Source organism: Pseudonaja textilis, chromosome Z (assembly GCF_049901715.1).
Source record: "Pseudonaja textilis isolate UNSWEBS1 chromosome Z, rPseTex1.2, whole genome shotgun sequence".
Taxonomy (NCBI): domain Eukaryota; kingdom Metazoa; phylum Chordata; class Lepidosauria; order Squamata; family Elapidae; genus Pseudonaja; species Pseudonaja textilis.
In genome coordinates, this window is record NC_142008.1 from 2118876 (window position 1) to 2144300 (window position 25425).

The window sequence follows — 25425 nt, forward strand, 5'->3', positions numbered from 1 at the left end:
TGGAGCTATCTTGGAACTGTTGACAGGATTGTGTTGTGGAGCTGTGCTTTCTGCAGGATGTTTCAGCACTTCCAAGAAGCATCCCCATTCAATTGCACCACTCAGGTGACCCTGAGGACGCAGATAAACCTCCAAGAGGCCTCAAGGACCCTCTAAAAGGACGCAAATGACCAGCTTTGTCTGCAAGGAATATAAATCCCTCCATTCCACACCATCCAGTCAGAGCTGAAGAACCTTCTTGGGTGAGAAGTGAAACATCTTCAAAAAAGTCCGCTTGCCTTTTGAAAAAAAGCACTTTGGGGCCTTCTCTGAATTCTTCCTTTCTTCCTTTGCTTGCTGTAATTCCTCTGTTTTCCTCCGTTCCCCCTTCTCGGTCACATTCTCTTTTGGTACCCCCTTAATGAAAAGTCGAGGGCATTAAAATCTTCTGGTAGACTTGAAGTTCAGGAAAAACTTTAATTAAAAAGAAGAAAAGGCTCTCTTGGGGCTCTGCTGAGGTTCATTAAAATTGACATTTTTAACTCCGTCTCTCTGGAGCGTTACTAAATTCCTTAATCCCGAGAAGAGCTGAGCTTTCAGGGAAGGAAATTGCAAATTGGGTGCGCTTCAACTCATCCACCGAGTTGAATGCAGGACCCCCAAGCAAAAAAACAGGTCATTTTTGACTTACCAATAATTCATTTAGTGACCGTCTGAAGTTACAATGGCACTTTTTTTTAACAAAGGGACTTAGGGCCATTTTTTTCCCCACACAATTCATTTAGATCCGTCCGATTTTATGACCTTTTTTTGGCCGCTGGCATTAAATAAATCACTGCAGTTGTTAAGGGAGTCACACAGTCTTTAAGTGAGTTGGACTTCCCCATTAAATTTGCTTGATGGAAGCACGCTGGGGAGGGGGAAGAGAGGAGAAGGGAGGGGAGAAGGGGGAAGGGGAAAAGGAGGAGGAGGAAGGAGAGGGAGAAGAGGAAGAGGAAGAAGGAAAGGAGAGGAGGAGGAGGAAGACTCAATGACCGTAGTCATGGGTGTACCTGAAGAACATCTGACCAGGTACTTCCCAAGAGTCAACCCAAAAGCACATCTTTGATCAACCAATGACCAAGATTAGCTGTAGAAGCCAAACATGACCATGTCTTCCAATATTTCTTTCTCCTACTTTTTCATGAAAGCAAGGTGCTCGGCCAACCTTGCCTCCATCGGAGGTCTCCAAACTTGGCAACTTCAAGTCTTGTGGACTTCAACTCCCAGAATTCTCCAGCCAGCTATGAATTCTGGGAGTTGAAGCCCACAAGTCTTAAAGTGGCCAAGTGTGGGGATCTCTTTTCTAGATTTTTGGGTGGCCCTCAACAATCTTTACCTAGCAGCCTTCTCCAGTCCCTCGGGGGGGGGGTGTCTCTACTTCTCCCCAACTACAGCCTACAACCATCGTGAGCACTTACCTTCATTCCCACCAAATTGTTGTGGAAATCCACCCGAGCGCGCAGGTCCTTGTTGGACTTCTTCCCAAGGAACTCTTTAACAAACTTGTTGCTGTATTTGAGATTGTCTCCACATCCACCCCACTGCCACGCCTCGCGATTCTCCAGGTCGGGGGCCTCGTCGCAAGTACAGCGCTCCATACGTCCGGCGCTGCAGGCTTTGGCCATGGCGTGGGTCAGCCCCGCCGAAGAGATGGCGTAAAGGAAGGCAGTTTCTTTAAACCCTGCGGAGGAAGATGACAATGCTGTTAGCACACTGAACTTCTCTCTTAGAGTGGAATCGCCCAGCCCTGATAATTTTGATATGATGGACTCCAGCTCCCAGAATTCCTCAGCCAGTAAGCTTGAAGATGGGTGGGTTTCAACTCCCAGAATTCATTGGCAAGCTTGCTTTAAGATGGGTGGACTTCAACTCCCAGAATTCCCCAGCCACCGTGCTTGGAAACGGGTGGATTTCAATTCCCAGAATGTCTCAGCAAGCATGCTTGTAGATGGGTGGACTTCAACTCCCAGAATTCCCCAGCCACCGTGCTTGGAAACGGGTGGATTTCAATTCCCAGAATGTCTCAGCAAGCATGCTTGTAAATGGGTGGACTTCAATTCCCAGAATGTCTCAGCAAGCATGCTTGTAGATGGGTGGACTTCAACTCCCAGAATTCCCCAGCCACCGTGCTTGGAAACGGGTGGATTTCAATTCCCAGAATGTCTCAGCAAGCATGCTTGTAAATGGGTGGACTTCAACTCCCAGAATTCATTGGCAAGCTTGCTTTAAGATGGGTGGACTTCAACTCCCAGCATTCATTGGCAAGCTTGCTTTAAGATGGGTGGACTTCAACTCCCAGGATTCCACAGGCAGAATGCTTTAAGACAGGTGGGTTTCAGCTCCCAGAATTCCCCAGCCACCATGTTTGTAGGTGAGTAGACTTTGGCTCCAAGAATTCCCCAGCCAGCATGCTTGGAGACGGATGGATTTCAACTCCCAGAATTCCCTGGCTATCGGTAGCCAAAGTCAAAAAACTCTTGATTTTGATCATCATCAAACAACTGTTAACCAAGTCTTCCCATTGCAGTCATTTGTTGTAGCAGCCTTAAAACAGGTTAAAACACTTTGCAGTTTTTGTGTAGCAGGCTGATAAATGCAGTGAAGGGTGCAAATTTGCGGAAAACTAGACGTAAGTACCAATTTTTGGCAAGCAAGACCACAGGATGTTAAAAACGGCTGTGGATACAGCTGTGTTGCCAGGTGCGCAAGTTCAGTCACAGGACTGCAGAGGGTTGGAATCCACGTCATAAATCCCCTTTTTGGGTCGGTTGTAACTCCGGATGGTCATTAAATGAATAGTTGTAAATCGAGGACTACCTAGATAAACAGAAAGAAAACCTTCCCCTCCCTGCTTAGCACTGATGAGGTTACCTAGTTGGGCACTGAAACATCTGCAAGGAAACAGCCATGTTCAGCGAGCGCCAAGGACCCCACAGTCGTTTTCCTCTTCCTCCTCCCTCGTCTCCACACACCCCTCCCTCCTGGAACTGATGACGTTACCTAGTTGGGTCATGAAACATCCACAAGGGAAGCACCAAGTTCAGAGACCACCAAGAACTCCACAGAAAGAGAAACCCAGATAAGCAGGGATTAACACCAGAGAAACTATCAAGCAGAAAATAATATCCTAATCAAGGAAGTACCAAGGAGATAATCACACCTCCGCCAACATCGGCAGGGCAATCTCCTGTAGGTAAATAGCAATAAACAACGCACTCATTAGCACTGATGTTGTTATGGGACTGGATCATGAAATGTCTGTAAAAAAATAACCACGTTCAGAGATCACCAAGGACCACACAGTCCTCCACCTTCTCCTCCTCCTCCTCCTCCTCTTTCCCTCCTCACTTATAGCACTGCTAATATTACCTAGTTGGATCATGAAACGTCTGCAAGAAAACCACCAACCTCAGAGAGCGCCAAGGACCCCACAATCCTCCTCCTCCTCTTCTTCCTCCTCTTGCTCTTCCTCTTCTTCCTCTTCCCTCCTTCTTCCTTCTCTTCTTCTTCCTCCTCCTCCACCCTGTAAACCACACTCCCTTCCTGCCCTGATGATATTACCTAGTTGGATCATGAAACGTCTGCAAGAAAACGACCCTACAGTAATAATAGTAGTAGCAGTCGTCTTCTTCTTCTTCTTCTTCTTCTTCTTCTTCTTCTTCTTCTTCTTCTTCTTCTTCTCGTTCTTCTTCTTCTCGTTCTTCTTCTTCTTCTTCTTCTTCTTCTTCTTCTTCTTCTTCTTCTTCTTCTTCTTCTTCTCGTTCTTCTTCTCGTTCTTCTTCTTCTTCTCATTCTTCTTCTTCTTCTTCTTCTCGTTCTTCTTCTTCTTCTCGTTCTTCTTCTTCTTCTTCTTCTTCTTCTTCTTCTTCTTCTTCTCCTTCTTCCTCTTCCTCCTCCTCCTCTTCTTCTTCCTCTTCCTCTTCCTCTGCTTCTGCTGATTCTGCTTATCCTCCTCCTCCTCCTTCCTCCTCCTATTCTTGCTCTTCCGTTTCTTCCTTTTTCTTCCTTCTTCCTCTTCCTTTATTCTTTTTCCTCTTCCTCCTCCTCCTCCTCCCTTCCTGCCCTGATGATATTAGCTAGCTGGATCATGTAACGTCCGCAAGAAAACCAAGGACCCTACAGGAGCTGTTTTCTTCTCCTTCTCCTCCTTCCCCTTCTCCTCTTCCTCTCCACACCCCCACTCCCTTCTAGCATTGATGATGTTCCCTAGTTGGGTCCTGACCCCCCGTTGTCGTCCTCCTCCGGTCGTAAGTCGAGGACTACCTGCCGCCCTCCTCCTCCTCCTCCTCCACTAACCTCTCTTGAGCAGGCTGGCCCTGTAGCGCCCTTCCAGACTGCAATTCCACCTCTCGAAGCGGAACTGGTATTGGCATTCTAGCGCACTCATGCTGATGGCTTCCATGAGGGTCTCGGCCACGCCGGGGTCTCTCCGGCACATCCGGCGCTGTTTCTTTTCCAGCTTCAGACGGTCGCAGACCTTGTAGTGGGCCTTAACGGCCGCTTCCTCCATTTCCGTGGTGAGGGGGAGGATGGTCAGAGGCTCGCTGCCCGTCAACCTGGGGAGAGAAAGGAAACGGGAATGAATCGTCCGAAGACCGTCCCTAAATCGGACGGGCCAACCTTACAAAAGTTTGTTTGTTTATTTGTTTCTAAGGTAAAGGTTCCCCTCGCACATATGTACTAATCCTTTCTGACTCTAGGGGGCGCTGCTCATCTCTGTTACAAAGCCGAAGAGCCAGCGCTGTCCGATGGCGTCTCCGTGGTCATGTGGCCGGCATGACTAAACGCCTTCGAAGGCGCATAGAAGGCTGTTCCTTTCCCACCAAAGGGGTCCCTATTTTCCTACTCGCATTTTTTTTTTCGGGCTTTTGAACTGCTAAGTTGGCAGAAGCTGTGACAAGGAACGGGAGCTCACTCCATTACGCAGCGCTAGGGATTCGAACCGCCGAACTGCCAACCTTTCTGATCGACAAGCACAGCGTTGTTAGCCACCGAGTCCCTCCTTTTGTTTCTATCCCACTTTTATTATTTTGATCAATAACTCAAGGCAACGAACGTATCTAATCCTCCTCCAATTTACCTCAAATCACCCAGCCGGCTTTCATGCCTAAGGTGGGACTAGAACTCACCGTCTCCTGGTGATTGGCCCAAAGTCACCCAGCCGGCTTTCATGCCTAAGGTGGGACTAGAACTCACCGTCTCCTGGTAACTGACCCCAAGTCCCCCATCCAATTTTCATGCCTAAGGCAGAACTAGAACTCACCGTCTCCTGGTGATTGGCCCAAAGCCACCCAGCTGTTTTTCATGCCTTTTCATGCTTTCACTGAAGTTGTTAAGTTAATCACACGGTTGTTAAGTGAATTCCCCACTGACTTTGATTGTCACATGGGGACCACATGACCTCAGGACATTGCAACCGTCATAAATATGAGTCAGTTGCCAAGCTCCCAAATTCTGATCGCGTGATCTTGGGGACGCTGCGGCAGACATAAGTGTGAAAACTGGTCACGTGGTATGTTTTTTTCAGTGCCGTTGCAACTTTGAGCGGTCACTAAATAAAAGGTTGTAAGTCGAGAATGCAAGTTCTGTTTTCCAGTCTACAGACCTCCAAGAAAAAGAGTTGTGTGGCCAGAGAGGCAGGAGTGGGGTTAAAAAAACAGTACTGGTTTGTCCATTACAGAATTCTAGTAGGGTAGGAAACCATTCCTCGATACTGATTGGCTGCTGTGTCCAAGCCACATCCACTCCTCTCTTCTTAGCCAATAGGGAAGGCAAATGGAATATAGAGCGCCTTCTTGGAAAGAGTGGGCGGAGCTTCTGCACTTGCAAAACCGAGAAGCGACGACCCGGCGAGCGCTAAGCATGTGCACTGCTGGCAGCATTTGAACTCAGCACCCGGGTTCCAACAGGTTGGGCAGAGGTTCCCAATTTCCAGCAAATGATGCTATGAAAATAAATATTCATATTCGGCCGTTACGGGTCAGGGGCTTTCTTGGCAAGGTGGCGTTCCAGGAAAATAAATGAGAACTTTTGCACAAGCATGGAAGGAAACCGGCCTCTGCTAGGGCTACAGGGAGCTGGAGTGGTTAACACTGGAGGACTTCCCATTAACCAAGATTCCTGGCTTAATTGCCAGCAGCTTCCAGGCTGGTGTCCAGGCCGGGGCCGGGCGGGCAGAGAATCAGTAAAAATATATCAAGACTCGGGGACGTTCCTTCGAGGGGAAAACCCAGAAACGGGGTTCTTTTGTGTGCCAAAACAAGGAAAATACAAGCCAAAAAATTGGGATGGAAAAAATACACGTCATTTGGAAGCCTCTCCTCAGCCCTCCTTCCTTAGGGGTGGGTTGTCCTCGACTTACGACGGCAATTTAGCCCAAAATTTCCACTGATAAGCAAAACAGTGAGTTTTGCCTCCTTATGTGGCCTTTCTTGCAGCCGTTGTTAAGTGAAACCCCACCGACGGTTAAATAAACTGCATGGTTATTAAATGAAGCTGGCTTCCCCGTTGACTTTGCTCTTCAGAAGGTCACCAAAGGGGGTCATGTGACTCCAAGATACGGCAGCCGTCATAAATGTGAGCGTCTGAATTTTGATCATGTGACCATGGGGATGCTGCAATGGTTGTAAGTTAATTAAAGTTACGCCTTTAGGCATAAAAACCAGCTCAGTGACTATAGACTAATCACCTGGAGGCGGTGAGTTCTAGTCCTGCCTTAGGCATGAAAGCCAGCTGGGTGACTTTGGGCCAAACACCAGGACACGGTGAGTTCTAGTCCCGCCTTAGGCATGAAAGCCAGCTGGGTGACTTTGGGCCAATCACCAGGACACGGTGAGTTCTAGTCCCGCCTTAGGCATGAAAGCCGGCTGGGTGACTTTGGGCCAATCACCAGGAGACGGGGAGTTCTAGTTCTGCCTTAGGTAGGAACAATGGATGGAAACTGAACAAGGAGAGATTCAACCTGGAAATAAGGAGAAACTTTCTGACAGTGAGAACAGTCAACCCATGGAACAGAAGTTGCCCTTGGAAGTTGTGGGAGCTTCATCCCTGGAGGCTTTCAAGAAGAGACTGGACTGTCAGAAATGGTGTAGGGTCTCCCGCTTGGGCGGGGGGGTTGGACTAGATGACCTACAAGGTCCCTTCCACCTCTGAATATCTGTAAGATGAAAGCTGGCTGGGTGACTTTTGACCAGTCATTCTCCCTCAGCCCAATCTATCTCACAGGGTTGTCGTTATGGGTGGGGGGAGTTAAAAGAGGAGGAGGAACGTGTGTTGGATATATAAATAAACATAATGCTAGATATTGGCAAAAAACATCATTGATCGGGGTCACGTGATTTACAGGTGCAAACAGCCGTCATCACGGGCCAATTGCCAAGTGCCTGAAATATGGTCAGGTGACCACAGGGGTGGAGAGAGTAGGTCATGACTGTCGTAAGTGGAGGACTACCAGTCATAGTTTCACGCATCAAGGAAGCATCAAAGCCAACGGATCAGATGCACCGTGCCTGTCGGTTGCCAAAACCTGCCATATCAGGGGGTTTCCAGTCAATTGCACAGAATGTGAAGGATGGATGTTTGTGTTTATTTTCGTAGTCATCTGAAAATGGTATTTAATTTCATTGTACGAGGTGCAATGACAATAAAACTGAACTAAACTTTGTGGGCCCCGTAAACAGCATTTATAGGAGGGGTGACCAGCAATGGACCCCGTTCTTTGCGATGGGCAAATAACCAAGATACCTACCTGGAAGACACAGAGGTCCCAAGGTACATGTCGTAGTCAGGGGTGGGATTCAAATTTTTTAACAACCGGTTCTGTGGGGGTGACTTAGTTGGTTGGTGTGGCTTGGTGGTCATGTGATTGGGTGGGCATAGCTTGGTGGTCATGTGACTGGCTGGGCGTGGCCAACATGGAGGCACGCATCTCCTCGCCTGGCCTCTCGTGACTGTGGGGATGCTGCAACCGTCGTAAGTGTGAAAAATGGTCATGTCACTTTTTTCAATGGTCCCTCCACACAAGCAAAGTACCAGCAAAAGAGGGGGAAAAAAACTCCAGAAAAGTTCCTGAGACAGGAAGTCTAGTCCTTTCAAGAGTGTAATAAGGGTTAACGGAGAGGCAGTTTCTGTAAGCAACACCAGAATGTTTCCTTCCTGCCTTCCTTACAGGATTAGGCCAGGAATTTATTCTAACAACCGGTTCTCAGAACTGCTTAGAATGTTAACAACCAGTTCTAGCAAATAGGTGCAAACTGGTAGAATCCCACCCCTGGTTGTAGTGATGACAACCGAGTTGGGTGGTTTTAAAAAGTAGGGAGGAGCGGTTCTCCGAGGAGTAAGCTACTCCTGATGGTTAGTTGGACCTCCTGAATTCTCTAGCTAAAACATGGTTTGCGCCAGAAAGATGATAAAAAGAGAGTTTTATCCACTGGGCCAATTTTACAGACTATCATTGGCCACTGGAGAAGCCAGGATGCTTCATTCGCGGAGCAGGTGACTTGATCCTTCAGGACAGTTGGAAGGGAGTTTGGAGGTCATCTAATCCAACCCTCTGCTCAAGCAGGAGATCCTATATACCATTCCAGACAAATGGCTACCCAACCTCTCTCTCTCTCCCTCCCTCCCTCCTCTCTCTCTCTCTCTCTCTCTCTCTCTCTCTCTTTTTAAGTTTCCGGTACTGAAGCATCCACAACTTTTGGAGGCCGGTCGTTCCATTGGTTACTTGTTCTCAATGTTAGGAAATTTCTCATTAATTGCTTCTCTCCTTGATTAGTCTCCATCCGTCGCCTCTTGTCCTGCCTTCAAGGGCTTTGGAGAACAGGGTGTAGGAGTCCCTCAAATATTGCAAGATTGCTATCATGTCTCCTGTCCTCCTCCTTTTCTCTAAACTAGACCCTCCCAGTTCCAGCAACCGTTCTTTATATGTTTCAGCCTCCAGGTCCCTAATCCTCTTGGTTGCTCTTCTCTGCACTCTTTCCAGAGTCTCAACAGCTTTTTTATAATATGTTGACCAGAACCGGATGCATTACTCTAGGTGTGGTCTTACTAAGGCTTTATAAAGTGGTATTAACACTTCACACGATCTTGATTCTATCCAGGGGTGGGATTCTACCAGTTCGCGCCTATTTGCTAGAACCGGTTGTTAACCTTCTAAGCAGTTGGGAGAACCGGTTGTTAGAAGGAATTACTGGGCTAATCCTGTAAGGAAGGCAGGAAGGAAACATTCTGGTGTTGCTTACAGAAACTGCCTCACCGTTAACCCTTATTATATTCTTGGCAGGACTAGACTTCCTGTCTCAGGAACTTCTCTGGAGTTTTTTCCCCCTCCTTTGCTGGTACTTTGCTTATGTGGAGGGACCATTCAAAGTTACAATGGCACTGAAAAAAGTGACTTATGACCCTTTTTCACACTTATGACTGTTGCAGCATCCCCACAGTCACGAGATCCCAGGCGAGGAGATGCGTGCCTTGATGTGCGTGAAGTTGAGTTGGACACGCCCAACCAGTCACATGACCACCAATCCATGCCCACCACCTAAGCAATGCCCACAGAACCGGTTGTTAAAATTTTTGAATCCCACTCCTGATTCTGTCCCTCAGTCAACGGAGCCTAGGATTGCCTTCGGCCATTTTGGTGGCTGCAACACACGGCTGGCTCCTATTTAAGTGATTGTCCACTGGGACTCTAAGATCTACTGAACCAGGTCCCACCTAATCTTGGCTCAACAGCAGTAACTGCGAGAGGGATCTTGGTGTCCTAGTGCAGGGGTCGCCAACCTTTTGGACCTCAGGGACCACCAAACTCATCATTTTAAATATTGCAGACCAGAAAGAAAAAGAAAGAAAGAGAGAAAGAAAGAAAGAAAGAAAGAAAGAAAGAAAGAAAGGAAAGAAAGAAAAAGAAAGAAAGAAAGAAAGAGAAAGAAAGAAAAGAAAGAAAGAAAAGAAAGAAAAGAAAAGGAAAAGTAAAGAAAGAAAGAAAGAAAGAAAGAAAGAAAGAGAAAGAAAGAAAAGAAAGAAAGAAAAGAAAGAAAAAGGAAAAGTAAAGAAAGAAAGAAAGAAAGAAAGAAAGAAAGAAAGAAAGAAAGGAAAGAAAAGAAAAGAAAGAGAGAAAAAAGAAAGAAAGAAAGAAAAGGAAAGAAAGAAAAAGAAAGAAAAGAAAGAAAAGAAAAAAGTAAAGTAAAGAAAGAAAGAAAGAAAAGGAAAGGAAAGAAAAAAAGAAAGAAAGCAAGCAAGCAAGCAAGCAAGCAAGCAAGCAAGCAAGCAAGCAAGCAAGCAAGCAAGCTCTGGGAAAATCCCCCAAAAAGTCTGCAGGAAAATTCCCCAGCCCGTTTTCCTACCGATTGATTGTTCTTTATTTGGGATCTCAGGATACTGTCTCCAGCTCCGTTCTCAGAGGGGGAGAGAGAGAGAGAGAGACTTTTGGCTTCATGCAAGGAAAGCAGCAGAAGCCGCAGAAGTCTTTCTCTCTCTCCCCCAAACTCCGCCAGAAATGAGTCTTTGCCGGCGCAGCCTCTTGGAGCAGGAGGCCTTGCAGGGTCCCAAAGACTCATTTCTGGCGGTTTTTGGGGGAGAGAAAGAAAGACTTTGGCTGCTTTCCTTGCGTACAGCCAAAAGCAGAAGAAGAAAGAAGCGGAAAGAAGCAGCCTTGTGACCAGGCCAGGCACGTGGGGCGCGTGGGGCAAGTTCCCCCCCTCCGCCCTTTCCCCCCTCCCCTCACTACCTCGTGTTGTTCGCAATGCAAGCGACGCAAGCCTTGTGTCCCCGCGGGCCATGTGGGCAGCGCAGCCTTGTGTTCCCACGCAGCCTGGATTAATTGCTTTGGGGGCTATTTCTTTGCGGACCACCAGTGGTCCTCGGCCCATTGTTTGGCGACCACTGCCCTAGTGGACAATCACTTAAATAGGAGCCAGCTGCGTGGTGACCTTCTGAATCTTCTAACCCAATCTCTTCTCCGTGGCTTAAGACTTGAGGGTGGGGTGGGCCGGGCCTCCGGGCTCCTCGTGTTTCGTGGAAAGCAGGAATGAGAAAGGAAGGGCAGCTAAGGTCACATGGTCTTGGAGGTCCACCAGGGTTTGCCAGCCGCCAAGTTCTTCTCCTCAGTCTTGGCACAAGGGCAGTTAGGAGTCTCCAGCCAAAGTGCCAGCCAAGGACAATAGTTCCCCTTGTGATCCAAGCTTCCCACCCAAGGATTCCTTCAGACAACAGCTGTGGGACTCAGGACAAGACCAGCAGCGGCCCGGAGAGATGGCAACTGTTTGTTGATTCTTCATCTACCACCCCGTTTTGAATCCGCTCCCGCCCCTTTCAACACCAGCAGGCTGCAACTTTAGGAAAACAAAACAGATCAGCCGGCAGGCAGGCAGGCAGGCAAGGAGGTCTGGACAGATTGTCCTCTGAGGTTCGTCGGCATGGCTGGCCTCGCAAAGCGATCTTGTGAAAAGGTCCCTGCCAGGGTGGCTCAATTTTCGGGGCAGCTGGAAGATGGGAGGACTTCAACTCCCAGAACCTGCCAGCCAGCTATGCTAGGAAGGATATTCACACCAGTGAGGGACAGAGAGAGGAGGGGAAGAGAGACAGAGACAGAGAGAGAGAAGAGAAATTAGATAACAGGTAGATGAGAGAGAGAGAGAAATGCAATAATAGATGAGAGAGATGATAGATAGATTAGATAGGTGGGTGGGTGAGTGGGTAAGTAGATATAGATTAGATAAATAGATAGATAGATAGATAGATAGATAGATAGATAGATAGATAGATAGATAGATAGACAGACAGATATTGTCTGACAGATATTGTAGAGAACTAGTAAGACTAGAGGAAAGAGAGAGGGAGAGAGAGATAATGAGAGTGTGTGTGATAGATAGATAGATAGATAGATAGATAGATAGATAGATAGATAGATAGATAGATAGATAGATAGACAGACAGATATTGTCTGACAGATATTGTAGAGAACTAGTAAGACTAGAGGAAAGAGAGAGGGAGAGAGAGATAATGAGAGTGTGTGTGATAGATAGATAGATAGATAGATAGATAGATAGATAGATAGATAGATAGATAGATAGACAGACAGATATTGTCTGACAGATATTGTAGAGAACTAGTAAGACTAGAGGAAAGAGAGAGGGAGAGAGAGATAATGAGAGTGTGTGTGATAGATAGATAGATAGATAGATAGATAGATAGATAGATAGATAGATAGATAGATAGATAGATAGACAGACAGATAGGTAGACAGAACTCCCAGTCTCCTGGTGATTGGCCCAAAGTCGTACCTGATGATTCTTGATTCTTAATGAATGTACCTTTTCTTTTAGGTACACTGAGAGTATTTACACCAAGACAAATTCCTTGTGTGTCCAATCACACTTGGCCAATATTCTATTCTATTCTATTCAGTGTAACAGGGAGGGATCAAGTTACCAACCAATCCATTTCCGTTAGCTCCCACCAAGCTCACAAAAGACACACACACACACACACACACACACACAAACACACAAAGAGAGAGAGAAAGAAACAACTGACTGTTGTAATCTGTCACCCGTTTGTCTCCCTAACACCACAGACAGCCTTATAAGCCTCACCTTCTCCTTTTCAACAGCTCGGTGATGGATGGGGCCCCAATCATGTCCCAAAGAGGAAGGGGTCCTCTGGAGGACAATTTTTGGGGATGGGGGTTTAAAGAGAGATAGTTTGGTCTAATGGTGAAAGGTGCCAGGCTAGAAACTAGGACAGAATGAGTTCTAGTCCTGCCTTAAGAATGAAAGCCAACTGGGTGGCTTTGGGCCAATCACTTCCTCTCGGCCCTAGGAAGGAGACGATGGCAAGTCGCCTCCGAAAAAGCATGCCAGGAGAACTGCAGGCAGGTGTCAGGAGCGAGAAGGGAAGAGGAAGGGGAAGGAAAGGGAAGGAAGGGAAGAGAAGGGAAAAGAAGGAAAGGAAAGGGAAGGGAAGGGAAGGGAAGAGAAGGGAAAGGAAAGGGAAGGAAAGGGAAGGGAAGGGAAAGGAAAGGAAGGGAAGGGAAAGGAAAGGAAAGAAAAGGGAAAGGATAGGAAAGGAAAGGAAAGGAAGGGAAGGGAAAGGAAAAGAAAGGAACGGAAGGGAAAGGAAAAGAAAGGAAGAGAAAGGAAAGGAAAGGGGAAGGAAAGGGGAAGGAAAGGAAAGGAAAGGAAAGGAAAGGAGGGAAGGGAAGGGAAGGGAAGGGAAGGAAGGGAAGGGAAGGGAAAGGATAGGAAAAGAAAGGAAAGGAAAGGAAGGGAAAGGAAGGGAAGGGAACAGAAAGGAAGGAAAGGAAAGGAAAGGAAAGGAAGGGAAGGGAAGGAAAGGGAAAGGGAAAGAAAGGAAAGGAAAAGAAAGGAAAGGAAAGGAAAGGAAGGGAAGGGAAGGGAAGGAAAGGAAAGAAAGGGAAGGAAAGGAAAGGAAAGGAAAGGAAGGGAAAGAAAGGGAAGGGAAGGAAGGAAAGGAAAGGAAAGGAAAGGGAAAGAAAGGAAAGGAAAGGAATAGAAAGGAAAGGAAGGGAAGGAAAGGAAAGGAATAGAATGGAAAGGAAAGGAAAGGAAAGGAAAGGAAAGGAAAGGAAAGGAAAGGAAAGGAAAGGAGGGAAGGGAAGGAAAGGGAAAGAAAGGAAAGGAAAGGAAGGGAAAGGAAAGGAAAAGAAAGGAAAGGAAAGGAAAGGAAGGGAAGGGAAGGGAAGGAAAGGAAAGAAAGGGAAGGAAAGGAAAGGAAAGGAAAGGAAGGGAAAGAAAGGGAAGGGAAGGGAAGGAAAGGAAAGGAAAGGAAAGGGAAAGAAAGGAAAGGAAAGGAATAGAAAGGAAAGGAAGGGAAGGGAAAGGAAAGGAATAGAATGGAAAGGAAAGGAAAAAGGAAAGGAAAGGAAGGGAAGGGAAGGGAAAGGGAAAGAAAGGAAAGGAAAGGAAGGGAAAGGAAAGGAAAGGAAAGGAAGTGAAGGGGACGGAAAGGAAGGAAAGGAAGAGAAGGGAAGGGAAGGGAAAGGAAAGGAAGGGAAGGGACAGGAAAAGAAAGGAAGAGAAAGGAAAGGAGAGGAGAGGAGAGGAGAGGAGAGGAGAGGAGAGGAGAGGAATGGAATGGAATTAGGGTTAGTTTAGCAAGCTGTTCCAACCTAGTTATTATGTTACAGGGTGATTTCTTTTCAAATTGTGATCCTCAGTTGGAATCCAACTTTATTTTTATTTTAAAATTAAGGCTCATCCAGGCACACGTTCGCCAGTTGTCCTCTGCTGTGATCGCCCACCCAGCCTCGACATCGAAAAGGAAAGATTTAAAAGGCAGCAAGGAAACCTCCGTTGGCCAATCTGACTTGAAATGTCACAGGCGGTTGACTCAACAGAGATGGAAAGTCAAGTCGGAAAGTTAATTGTTCGCTTCAACTCTTTAACAGGCCAGAAAACAATCATTGGTTATGAGTTCACCACCCTGTCAGGTTTCCTGTCCAAATAAATTGAGCTTCTTTGCATGCCAGGTGACATCAGCACTCTGGGGTCCTTGGTGGTCTCTGAGCTGATGGTTTTCTTGTAGACGTTTCACCACCCAACTTGGTTACATCATCAATGTTACTGAGTATGCGGTTTGCTCCTATTTACATACAGGAGGTTGCCCTTCCAGTGCTAATGAAGGTGTGATATTCTCCTTGGTACTTTCTCGATTGGGATATTCTTTTCTGCTTGATAAGTTTGTCTGGTGTTAATCCCTGCTTATCTGGGTTTCTCTTTCTGTGGGATCCTTGGTATTCTCTGAACTTGATTGTTTTCTTGCAGATGTTTCAAGACCTGCCTAGGGAACATCACCAGTGCTATAGGGAGGAGGAGGAGGAGGAGGAGGAGGAGGAGGAGGAGGAGGAGGAGGAGGAGGATGGAGTCCTTGGTGCTCTCTGAACTTGGTTTTTTTCTTGCAGACATCTCATGACCCAACTAGGGAACATCATCAGTGCTGTAAGGGAGGGAGATTGCAGAATGGAGGTTCCCCAACGGATTCTGCTTATTAGAAGCCAGCCAAGAAGGTTGCAAATGTTCATATTGTGACACTGGGATGCTGCAACCATCGTAAGTATGAAAAAGTCGTCAGTCGCTGCGAAAGTTATAAATGCGAGGACACACAACGTAAGTCACCTTTGCTGTGGTAACTTCAAATGGTTGTTAAACAAATGGCTGTAAGTCAAGGATTACCTGTACACTGAATTATCTTGATCCCGATCCAGGTGTCCTCAACTTACAACAGTTCGTTCAGTGACCATTCAAATGGCACTGAAAAAATGGACTTGTGATTGTTTTTTTCCATTGCAACATCTGCACGGTCATGTGATCAAAAGTCAGAGACTTGGCAACTGGCTCGTATTTATGACGGTTGCTGTGTCTCATGATCCCCTTTGGCCACCTTCTGATGAGCTAAGTCATTGGGGAAGCCAGATTCACTTAACGACTGTGGTGAGAAAGTTTGTAAAGTGGGCCCAAACTCACTGAACAATCGTCTGGCTTAGCCATGAAAATGTTGGGCTCAGTTGAGGTCATAACTTGAGGACTACCAGTATACATAGTTCCCTTCAGACCCAAAGGCGCCCTTTTCAGTGCTGTTGTAACATCTGAACAAATGGCTGTAAGTCAAGGACTATCTGCATGTTGAATTATCTCGAACCACATTAAGACAATTAAAAATTACGGCAGAAGAGGGTAACAAAGAAGATGAAAATTGCAAAATCATCATCATCGTATTTTTTATATTCATTTCTAGGCTCCTAGCCTGGGCCAAATCCTCTTAAATTTAAAAGGTGGTTGTTGGGTATTTTTTGCAAATTCTAGCCAAGTAAAAAATATAGGAAAAAAAACCAGTTTTGCTTTCAGAACCTGAAAGTCTCCAACTTCACTAAACCGCTAATTCCAGAAACGATGAGAAAATCTAGCCAATTCTGGAAATTAGTACTTTTGGAAGAGACCTACCAGTATTGGACAAACACAAGGCTAAACGGGGATTTGAACCCGTGCCTGACCACTCTTCAACCACTACACATTTGGTTCTGGTTTTCGAAACACACGATTGAGTTTGGTGTACAAATTGCAATTATTAAAAAACAAAAAAAACACTGTAAAAGCTGTTCCGTCATGAATGGTGGTTTAAAGTTTTCGAAGGATGCCACTTCAGAGTTTGTGCCTCGACTTATGACCGTCATTGAGCATGCAATTTCCGCTGGAAGTCATGGCGGTTGTGAACCAGGTCACAGCGTGGCCCGATTTCCTGAACTTTATTGCCACAATCGTTAAACGGATCCAGCGGTCAGAAAGCGAACCCAGAGGTCATGAAGCGAACACAAGGGGTTGTTAAGCAAACCCACGCTTTGCTAGGGAGCATTTTTTGCCCAAAATAAGAAATAACTGCCGCTTGCCAGCAAAAAATAACCATCATCATAAATTGACATGAGTGTAGGACATCTCAAAAGACTATAAATGCAGACTGTTTGCCAAGTGCCCTAAATGTGACCTCATGAGTGCAGAGGAGAGAAGGAAGAGGAGGATAATACAGTTAATCAGAGTTGGAAGGGACCTTGTAGCTCATCTAGTCCAACCCCCTGCCCAAGGACGAGACCCTGTATACCATTTCTGACCGAGGGCAGTCCAGCCTCTTCTTGAAAGCCTCCAGCGATGAAGCTCCCACAACTTCTGAAGGCAACTTCTATTCCATGGATTGATTGTTTTTACTGTCAGAAAGGTTGGAGGAGGAGGGGAAAAAAAGGAGGAGGAGAAGAGGAAGAGGAGGAAAGGAGGAGGGAGGAGGAAGAGGAGGAGAGGAAGAGGAAGAAAGGAGGAGGAGGAACGGGAGAGAAGAAGGTTCTTGGGGCTCTGGGCTGGGTGGTTTTCTTGTAGACGTTTCATGACTCAATTCCGGAAGATCCCCGTTGCTGGAAGGAAGTGGGGTTTGCAGAATGGGGGAGGGGAGATGGGGGGATAAACCACTCCTCCTTCTGCCCAAACTCCTGAGGTCAAGGGTGTCAAACTCGGTGTCATTGACAGCCGCATCAGGGTTGTGTTTGACCTTGGGGAGAGCCGGGGGTGGCATGGCATCACTGGTGTTGGAGATACCTGTGGTGGCCTGGGCAGGGCTGGGGAATCCACTGTCTCCTTCCTTCCTTTTCTTCTTTTTTCCTTCCCTCAGGGGATCTCCTTAAACTTAAGAAGGTTCTGAAATGGGGGTGTTCGCCCACCACAGGGCACCAAAGCCTCCCGCGTGACTTCAATCCGATCGCCAGGAAACGTCGCGTCCTGCTCCCATCTCAGGCACCAAAGCTACCTGGCTAATTTTGGGCCCAGTCGCCAGGCGCCTGGGAGTTCCAGCCCCACCCTAGGCACCAAAGCCACCTGGAGGTAGGAAACGATCCTTCTGCCTCCTTTCCAAACCTTACAACGCTTCTGCAAACCCCACCATTCAGAGTTTTGGTATCTCCAGTTCTTGGAGGTTCCTGGATTTCCCCAGACTTTCAGGAGGAGAGACCGGCCGCTGAACCCAACCCTGCCTGCTTGCAAAGCATGTGTTGGACCGCAACGTTGTCATCCCACCCCTCCCAAAAGCACAGACCACGTCCAAATTCTTGGCAGGAGTTGGGCTCACCAGCTCCGGTTTCAACCTCCACATCTCCAGCTCTGCGGCACGAGGACCTTTTGCTGGCTCGCTTTGCAACCTCTGGCTTGCTAGCTTGATTTATTTCTCGCCATCTGCATACGCAATACCTTTTATCGGGGAGATTATACAGCGGGGGAGAGGGAGGCGGAGAAGGGGGCAGCGCAGAACCGGCTCTGTGTGTGTTCTCCTGAGTTAATATTTCCTGTGGCGTCCGTACCTCTAAGTCTGTTTATTTCCTTACTCTAGCAAAACCAGCAGACTTTTGCATGGAACTGTTGATGTTTTCCCTGGCTGAATTTCCTGCAGAGAAGACTCAGAAAATTATAATTCTATTACAAAGTTGCTGGGGAGATGATCCTTCTTCCCATTTCCATGGGCAAATTTGGCCTCTTTTACTGTCGCCCCTGGTCTTTCTCTTCGCTAGGCTAGACGTACCAAAACCCCAGCAACCGTTTTTTGTATATTTCAGCCTCCAGTCTCCTAATTCTCTTTGTTGCACTCTTTCTAGAGTCTCAACGTCTTCTTTATACTGCAATATTCCAAGTATGATCTTACCAAGACATCATAAAATGGTATTAACACTTCAGGTGATCTTGATTCCATTCCTCTCTTAACGCAGCCTGGGATTGCATTGGCCTTTCTGGCAGCTGCAGCACACGGCTGGCTCCTATTTAAGCAATTAGGACTCCAGGATCCCCGTCACAGTTACTACTACGGAGCCAAATGCGTTCCTGGATTTCGGGCTGTGTGTCATGAACTCATCAGAATTTCTAAAATTTAGGTAGTCCTCGACTTACAATCATTTGCTTGGTGACCATTTGTAGTTACAACAGCACTGGGGGGGTGGGAAAAGGTGACATGACCATTTTTCACACTTGCAACTGTTTCGGCATCTGCTTGGCCACTGACTCAAATTTATGACCGTTGTAGTGTCTCGTGATCCGCTTCTGCGACTTTCTGACAAGTCAACAGGGGAAGCCAGATTCACTTAACAACTGGGTGACTCTTAACAACCGCAGTGATTCACTTAACAACTATGGCAAGAAAGGTCATAAAATGCGGCAAAGTTCACTTAATTGTCTCACATAGTAACAGAAACGTTGGTCTTAAGTTGAGGACTGCCATAATTGAGACAATGCGTTGGTTGAAAACTTTGTAATGCACACAAGTGCATTAAACCACTATAGGTAGTCCTTCTAAATCACTATAGGTAGTCCTTGACTTATGACATTCATTTAGTGACTGTTTGAAGTTAGGGCAGCACCAATAAAAGTTGCTTCTTGCATGGTCTTCCCTGTTACGACCATCATGGCATCCTGCGGTCACTTGATGGACCTTCACAAGCCTCCCAGCTGGCTACTGACAATACAAGTCAACGAGGAAGCCTGCAGAGACGGCGGCAGGTCGTGGATGCGAGCTCCCTCGCTTAACGGCTGTGACAACATTGTGGTCATAAGTCAAGGACTAGTTGTATTAACCAGAGTTTGTGGAATAAACTATGGTGATTTGGGCTTAGGCCACGTTTCAAGCTGCGAGGAAGGAAACTTCATCACTTGGGACAGCACGAAACATCTGGGGGGTCAGCTCCCTGCATCTGGGGGAGGGGCTGTTAGGAAGGGGAGACGTGGCTTCTTTGGTGGGTCGTCTTAGGAGCCCACCCAGGGTGGGACACCCGGTTTGGGAAGAACCAGGTGGATTATGTGCCAAAGGCGGCCTTCAGAAGTAAGCATTGTGCAGCCAAGAATCTGAAGGTGGCTTGGCTGTAAGAGAAGATCAGGGAGCCAGTTTACGTCGAGGGGTCCAAGAAGGATCTCGTGGTGTGAGCCTTTGAGGGGCTCTGCAGACACCCTTTCCTTTGCCAAGGCAGGGAGGAAGAGAGGGGAATGTCCCCCTCTTCTCTCTTCTTTTCCTTCTTTCTTTCCTTCCTTCCTTCCTTTCTATTTTTTCCCTTATCATCCCATCCATCCATCTCTCCATCCCTAAATCTACCAGCCTTTCTTCCATCTATCCCTCCTTCCCTCCATGGATCATCTCACCCATCCATCAATAGTCCTTCCATCCATCCATCCATCCATTGTCCCATCCACCCGTTGTTGCGTTCACCCAGCTCTCCAGCCCTACATCCATGTATGCCTCTCTCCTTCCCTCCATCCACTGATCATCTCATTCATCCATTTGTAGTACCCCCGTCCATCCATCGTTCCATCCACTCATTTATCTATTGTTTGACTCGTCCATCTATAGTTCCATCCATCTATTTTGCCACCATCTTTCTCTCCATCCATATATCTATCAGATTCTCCACCCATCTATGCCTTCCTCCCCCACCCATTCATCCATCCATCTACTCATTGATCATACCCATTGACTATAGAAGGATGGGACATCCATCCTTCTATAGTCCATCCATCCATCGTTCCATCCACGCATTTATCTATTGTTCTACTCATCCATCCATAGTTCCATTCGTCCATCTGTTGTTCCACCATCTATCTTTCCATCCATAAATCTATCAGACCTCCAGACCTCCATCAATCTATCCCTCCATCCACTCATTGATCATTCCATCCATCCATCTACCAGTCCTCCAATTCTCCATCCATCTAGCTTCCCTCCCTCATCCATCCATTTCTCCATCCATCCATCCATCGTTCTATCCATCCATCTCTCCATCCATTCATCTACCAGTCCTCCAGTTGGCCACTCATCTATGCCTCTCTCCAGCCTTCCATCCATTCATCATCCCATCCATCCATCTATAGTGCCATCCATCCATCACTCCATCCATCCATCGCTCCATCCATCCAGCAATTTACCTATTGTTCTACCCATCCATCCATCCATCCATCCATCCATCCATCCATCCATCCCCACTACCCACAAATATAGGGACTCACCTTAGATCCCAGTCAATTTAACCTAGAATACACCTGCTTATTTTAGGCTTTGAGGGCACCATCCTCGAGGACTCTCAGCATTATTTTTAATTTTATTTCAGCAGTTTCAGATATGTTCCTAAAACTATTTAACTGCGTCATCTCTAAGTGTTTCCTTGAAACGCAGAAAGCTAGCCGTTGAACCCTGAGTTATTCAAATGTGGCTATTTTAAGATGGGTGGACTTGAACTCCCAGAATTCCCCAGCCAGCATCCTATAACAACCCAGTTGCAGCAACTGCAGTGATTCACTTAACAACCATGGCCAATGTAAGTCGTAAAATGGGGCGAAACTCACTTTACAACTGCCTTCCTTAGCAAGAGAAACGTTTGGACTCAATTTTGGTCATAATTCGAGGACTGGCTGTACTTTGACAGTCATTAACTTAATGTGGCTTCCCCCATTGATTTTGCTTCTCTTGGAAAAAGTGTTCACATGACCCCAGGACACAATAACCATCATAACTCCATGCGAGTTGCCAAACACCCAAGTCTTTGGGATGCAGCGACGGTCGTAAGTGTGAAAACTGGTAAGTCAGTGCCATTGTAACTTTGAATGGTCACTAAACAAATAGATATAAGTTGAGGACTCTCTGCATGGCTCACGGCTGCATGGAAATCCTCCTCCCCTGGGCTAAACCACGCTTTGTTCAATAAACCACCATGGGAGAGCTTCAAACCAGAAGCTTTTAGCCAGGAATGGTAGGCTTGTAAACAAATGGTAGGTTTGTAGACCAATGCAGGAATCTTAGAGGATTGAGTCCATTTCTGTATGAAATAAAAGGGGGGCTGGCAGCCTTGGTTTCCCCCAAATGTAGCTCAGCCCCTGTGCTCCCCTCAATCCTGGTTTACATCCCAGCCTACGCTTCCGAACCCAATTGGCCTTCTGCACATTAAATTATTTGCACCTCTAACGAGAAAATGTAAAATAAGAGATAAAGCACACCATTTTGTAATGATCAAAACAGGGGAAATTTGTAGCTGGGTATTGAAATGTGGGGTCCTTGGTGCTCACCGTGTTTGGTGGTTTTCTTGCAGACATTTCATGACCTAACTAGGTAACATTATCAGAGCTAGAAGGGCGGAGAAGAGGAGGAGGGAGTGGGAAGAGAAGAATTGTGGGGTCATTTGTGCTCTTTGAGCCTGGGGTTTTCCTTGCAGACATTTTATGACCCAACTAGGTAACATCCACAGCAGTAGAAGGGAATGTGTGTAGGTGTGTGTGTGTGTGTGTGTGTGTGTGTGTGTGTGGTATTCAGCTTTGTTCGGGTATTTTCCCACGTCGTTATAGTTGTGCTTTTAAAGTTGTAGCAACGTTTCGGCAGAATCTCATCTGCCATCATCAGGCTTCCGTATTGTGTTCAACTTTATTTGTATAAACAGAGAACAATTCCACTCCCTTCTAGCACTGATGGTGTTATCTGGCTGGGTTATGAAACGTCTACCAGATAACAACCAAGCTCAGAGAGCACCAAAGACGCCACAGTCCTCCTGCTCTTCCTCCTCCCTCTCCTTCTCTTCTTCCTCCTCTTCCTCCTCCTCCTCTCTCCTCCACACACCCCACTCTCTTCCAGCCCTGATGATGCTACCAAATTCAGTTATGAAACATCTACAAGATAACAACCGAGCTCCGCGGCAGCACCAAGAACCTCTCTTTTCAACCCTGAGCTACAGTCATTGTCCTTTATTTATACCGATCTCTTTACAGGTTGCAAAAAAATGGTGTTTCTTTCTCGGTTCTAGCAAAAAACCAGGGTTCCCATTCCATTCCCAAGCCCCGATTTGCAAAACTGGGCCGTAGGAAGAAGATCAGAGGCCCAGTTTCGAAGACAGCCAGCAAAGGGGGGGGTTGCAGGGGGCAGGAATTCTAGCTAATTCTTGCAATTTTTCCCTCTGTTTTCCTCCAGACAAGTTCTCTCTGGATCCTTCCAGGGAGGAAAATAAATAAATAGAAATGAACAGGGGTGTGAAGGAAGAAAGAGGGTAAAATAACTTTCCCATGAAAATATTTTATTTTCTTAAAGGACAGGATACACCTGCAAAGCCTTAAAATAAGAAAATCAACCTCCCCCCCGCCAATTAATTGATGGTTTAATGGATCCCTCTGCTGGCAGCCGTGGGAATTGCAATCTTTTTTCCACACTCACCCTTCCCCCAAAAAACTCCAATCAGAGATTTTATGCAAGCGGCAAAACTTGTGCAGGAATTTTTACACAACGTTTGTCAAACTTGGCAACTTTAAGAGAAGGTGGACTACAACTCCCAGAATTCCCCATTCAGCTGTCTGGGGAATTCTGGGAGATGTAGTCCACCTTCTCTTAAAGTTGCCAAGTTTGAAGAAACCTGTTTTAGATGCTTGAAATATCAGCCAGTTTGGAAAACATTGTTGTAAACACTCAAAATAATCATCCAGTTTGAAAAAGATTGGTTTAAACACTCAAAATAATCATCCAGTTTGGGAAAGATTGGTTTAAACACTCAAAATAATCATCCAGTTTGGGAAAGATTGGTTTAGACACTCGAAATATCACCCAATTTAATTAGAAGTAGAGCGCTTACTTAAGATGGAAGGAAATTCTATCTAGGAAAAAAACCTGGAATAATTTAAAAGACGAGGCAGGGTATGTGGGTATAAAAGTGGGGGAAGGTTCTTCACCCATTTATGATTTCCAGAAAGAAAATGAGAGAAACTGACTGGGCACAGATCAGTCAAAGTAGGCAAAATCCAATTTTCAAATCAGCCCATTTTCTTCTCAGGAAAAAAAGAAAAAGAAAACAAGGAAATAACTGTTTATCTTCTTGGTTGATTTTTATTTCCTTCCCATTTTTAAACCAGTAGCTTGCAGAAGACCAAAAACATATATTCTAGACAAGATTATTTGCAGGTCATTGATCACATCTTCTTTCTTGCACACTCATGCACACACCCACATTTGAAAGAGTGACTTCAGCATTCTGCCCTCCAGCCGATTTCCTTATTTGCACCTCTGTGGTCTCAGTTCCTTCCTTGCACACCCATGCACAAGCCCACACAAAAGAGAGGCCGTTCCATTATACTATCACATTCCCTACAGCTGTGTTCATTATTTGCACCTCTGTGGTCTCAGTTTCTTCCTTGCACACCCACGCTGTGGTCTCAATTACCTCCTTGCACACCCACAGTAAAGACACCTCACCATTAATAATACCAAATTCCTTTCAGCTGCCTTTATTCTTTGTACCTCTTTTGTCTCAGTTCCTTCCTTGCACACCCGTGCACACACGCCCACACCAAACCCACACACACACACACACACACACACACACACACACACACCATCGCCTTCTCTCCAGCTGTTTGCAAACTGCAGCTTATGGAAGGTTTAGATGGTTGGAAAGATGCTGTTGAAACTTCTCTGAAGAATCACGGGGAATATGAAGATACAAATTATTGATTTTCAATATTTGCCACCCCGTGTTAAACTCTGTGTTAAACCAAAGCCCTTTTTCCACACGAGACATGAGCTAAACTGCAGGAAAACTTCAGTGTGAACAATTAACATCTTCCAGACACACCAGACCAGAGCATGCTCACCCTTAAACAGATGCAAAGTTTAAAATGCAACAGACTTTTTTAAAACACTCATTTCAGAATAACAGAACTGGAAGGGACTGTGGAGGTCACCTAGTCCAGCCCTCTGCTCAAGCAAGAAACCTTATACCATTTCAGATAATCCCATCTCTTCTTAAAACCTCCCCAGGATGCATCACATTTAGGTTCATTATTCCAAAACCATCCACTTGCCAAAATCTGTAACTTCACTGATCCTCAAGACAAGAACATGACGATTTGGTCTGGACTTCACAAACCATCATGCACAGCAACCCCACACGTCACAGCAAGAAAGCCAAAGGAGAGGCGGCCTAGCATTTTGGTTCTTATCGACCGAAAGGTTAACTCATGTTTGAAGAATGGGTCGACCTATTTTATAAAAAAAGCAAAAAAATAAAATAAATAAACTGCTAGTTTTATTGAATTCTAAGAAAATGTCGCATCCAAACCCTTAACAGGCAGTTTGGAACACTTTTAAAAGACATGGACTTCAATTCCCAGAATTCCCCAGCCAGGAGTTGAAGCCCAAATCTCTTAAAGTTGCAAAACATTTAAGGTTAAATTAATATTAATTTTTTTTCAAATCTAATCAACTCTAAGAGTTTACTAATAACCTGGATCTTTTTATAAGATCATTATATTAGCCAACATCTTTTGAGATTTGTTCAAGGGATCAATACCAAACTGGGACATTGTTTATCATTTATGTCACGGTTTCTTCAATATATCAGTTCCAAGATGCACCAAGAATTCAGGGCAATTGTATTGTTACATGTATTGTTACACACTGAATTTCTTACAGCAAAATAACGAGAAAAGAATATTTTTCTTTGAATCAGCAGGAGCTAAGGCTGAAAAATGAACTGCATTCAAGAATCTCCAAGAAGCATTTAATATCAATTAAAGATTAATTATTCAGACTCATGTCTCAACCGGGCACTTCCCATCCCCTCCATGTATTCAAATAGAATTTTAAAAAAATCTCAGGTATGAATAGATTTAAAGTGCCAATTTCTTCTTAAAATGGAATCAGAACTTTGAAATAGTCCTGCCAACCTGCTTGGGTTTTCATTTTTATCTGCTGCTTTTAATCAAGGAATTGTCACCCCAGATATCTAACCAGGTGAGAAAAGGACATTTAACCAGGTGAGAGAAGGGCTTACAGAACATAAAATATCAATTTTTTTCGAGATTTTTAAGAAGGTAGAACATTCTCTTGAAACGCCTTAGCCAGCCTTGTGGCCTT

At 45.8% G+C, this 25425-nt stretch overlaps 1 protein-coding gene across 1 annotated transcript in view; it reads right to left on the reverse strand.

Annotated features, from left to right (window-relative positions):
- WNT9A (Wnt family member 9A) overlaps positions 1–25425 on the reverse strand; it is a 39172-nt gene that overhangs the window by 12746 nt on the left and 1001 nt on the right. The window contains exons 2-3 of the mRNA XM_026720299.2: positions 4318–4577; positions 1440–1702 (exon numbers count right to left, since the gene is read on the reverse strand). Of these exons, the coding sequence (XP_026576084.2) occupies positions 1440–1702; positions 4318–4577 (523 nt within the window). The remainder of the gene's footprint in view (positions 1–1439; positions 1703–4317; positions 4578–25425) is intronic.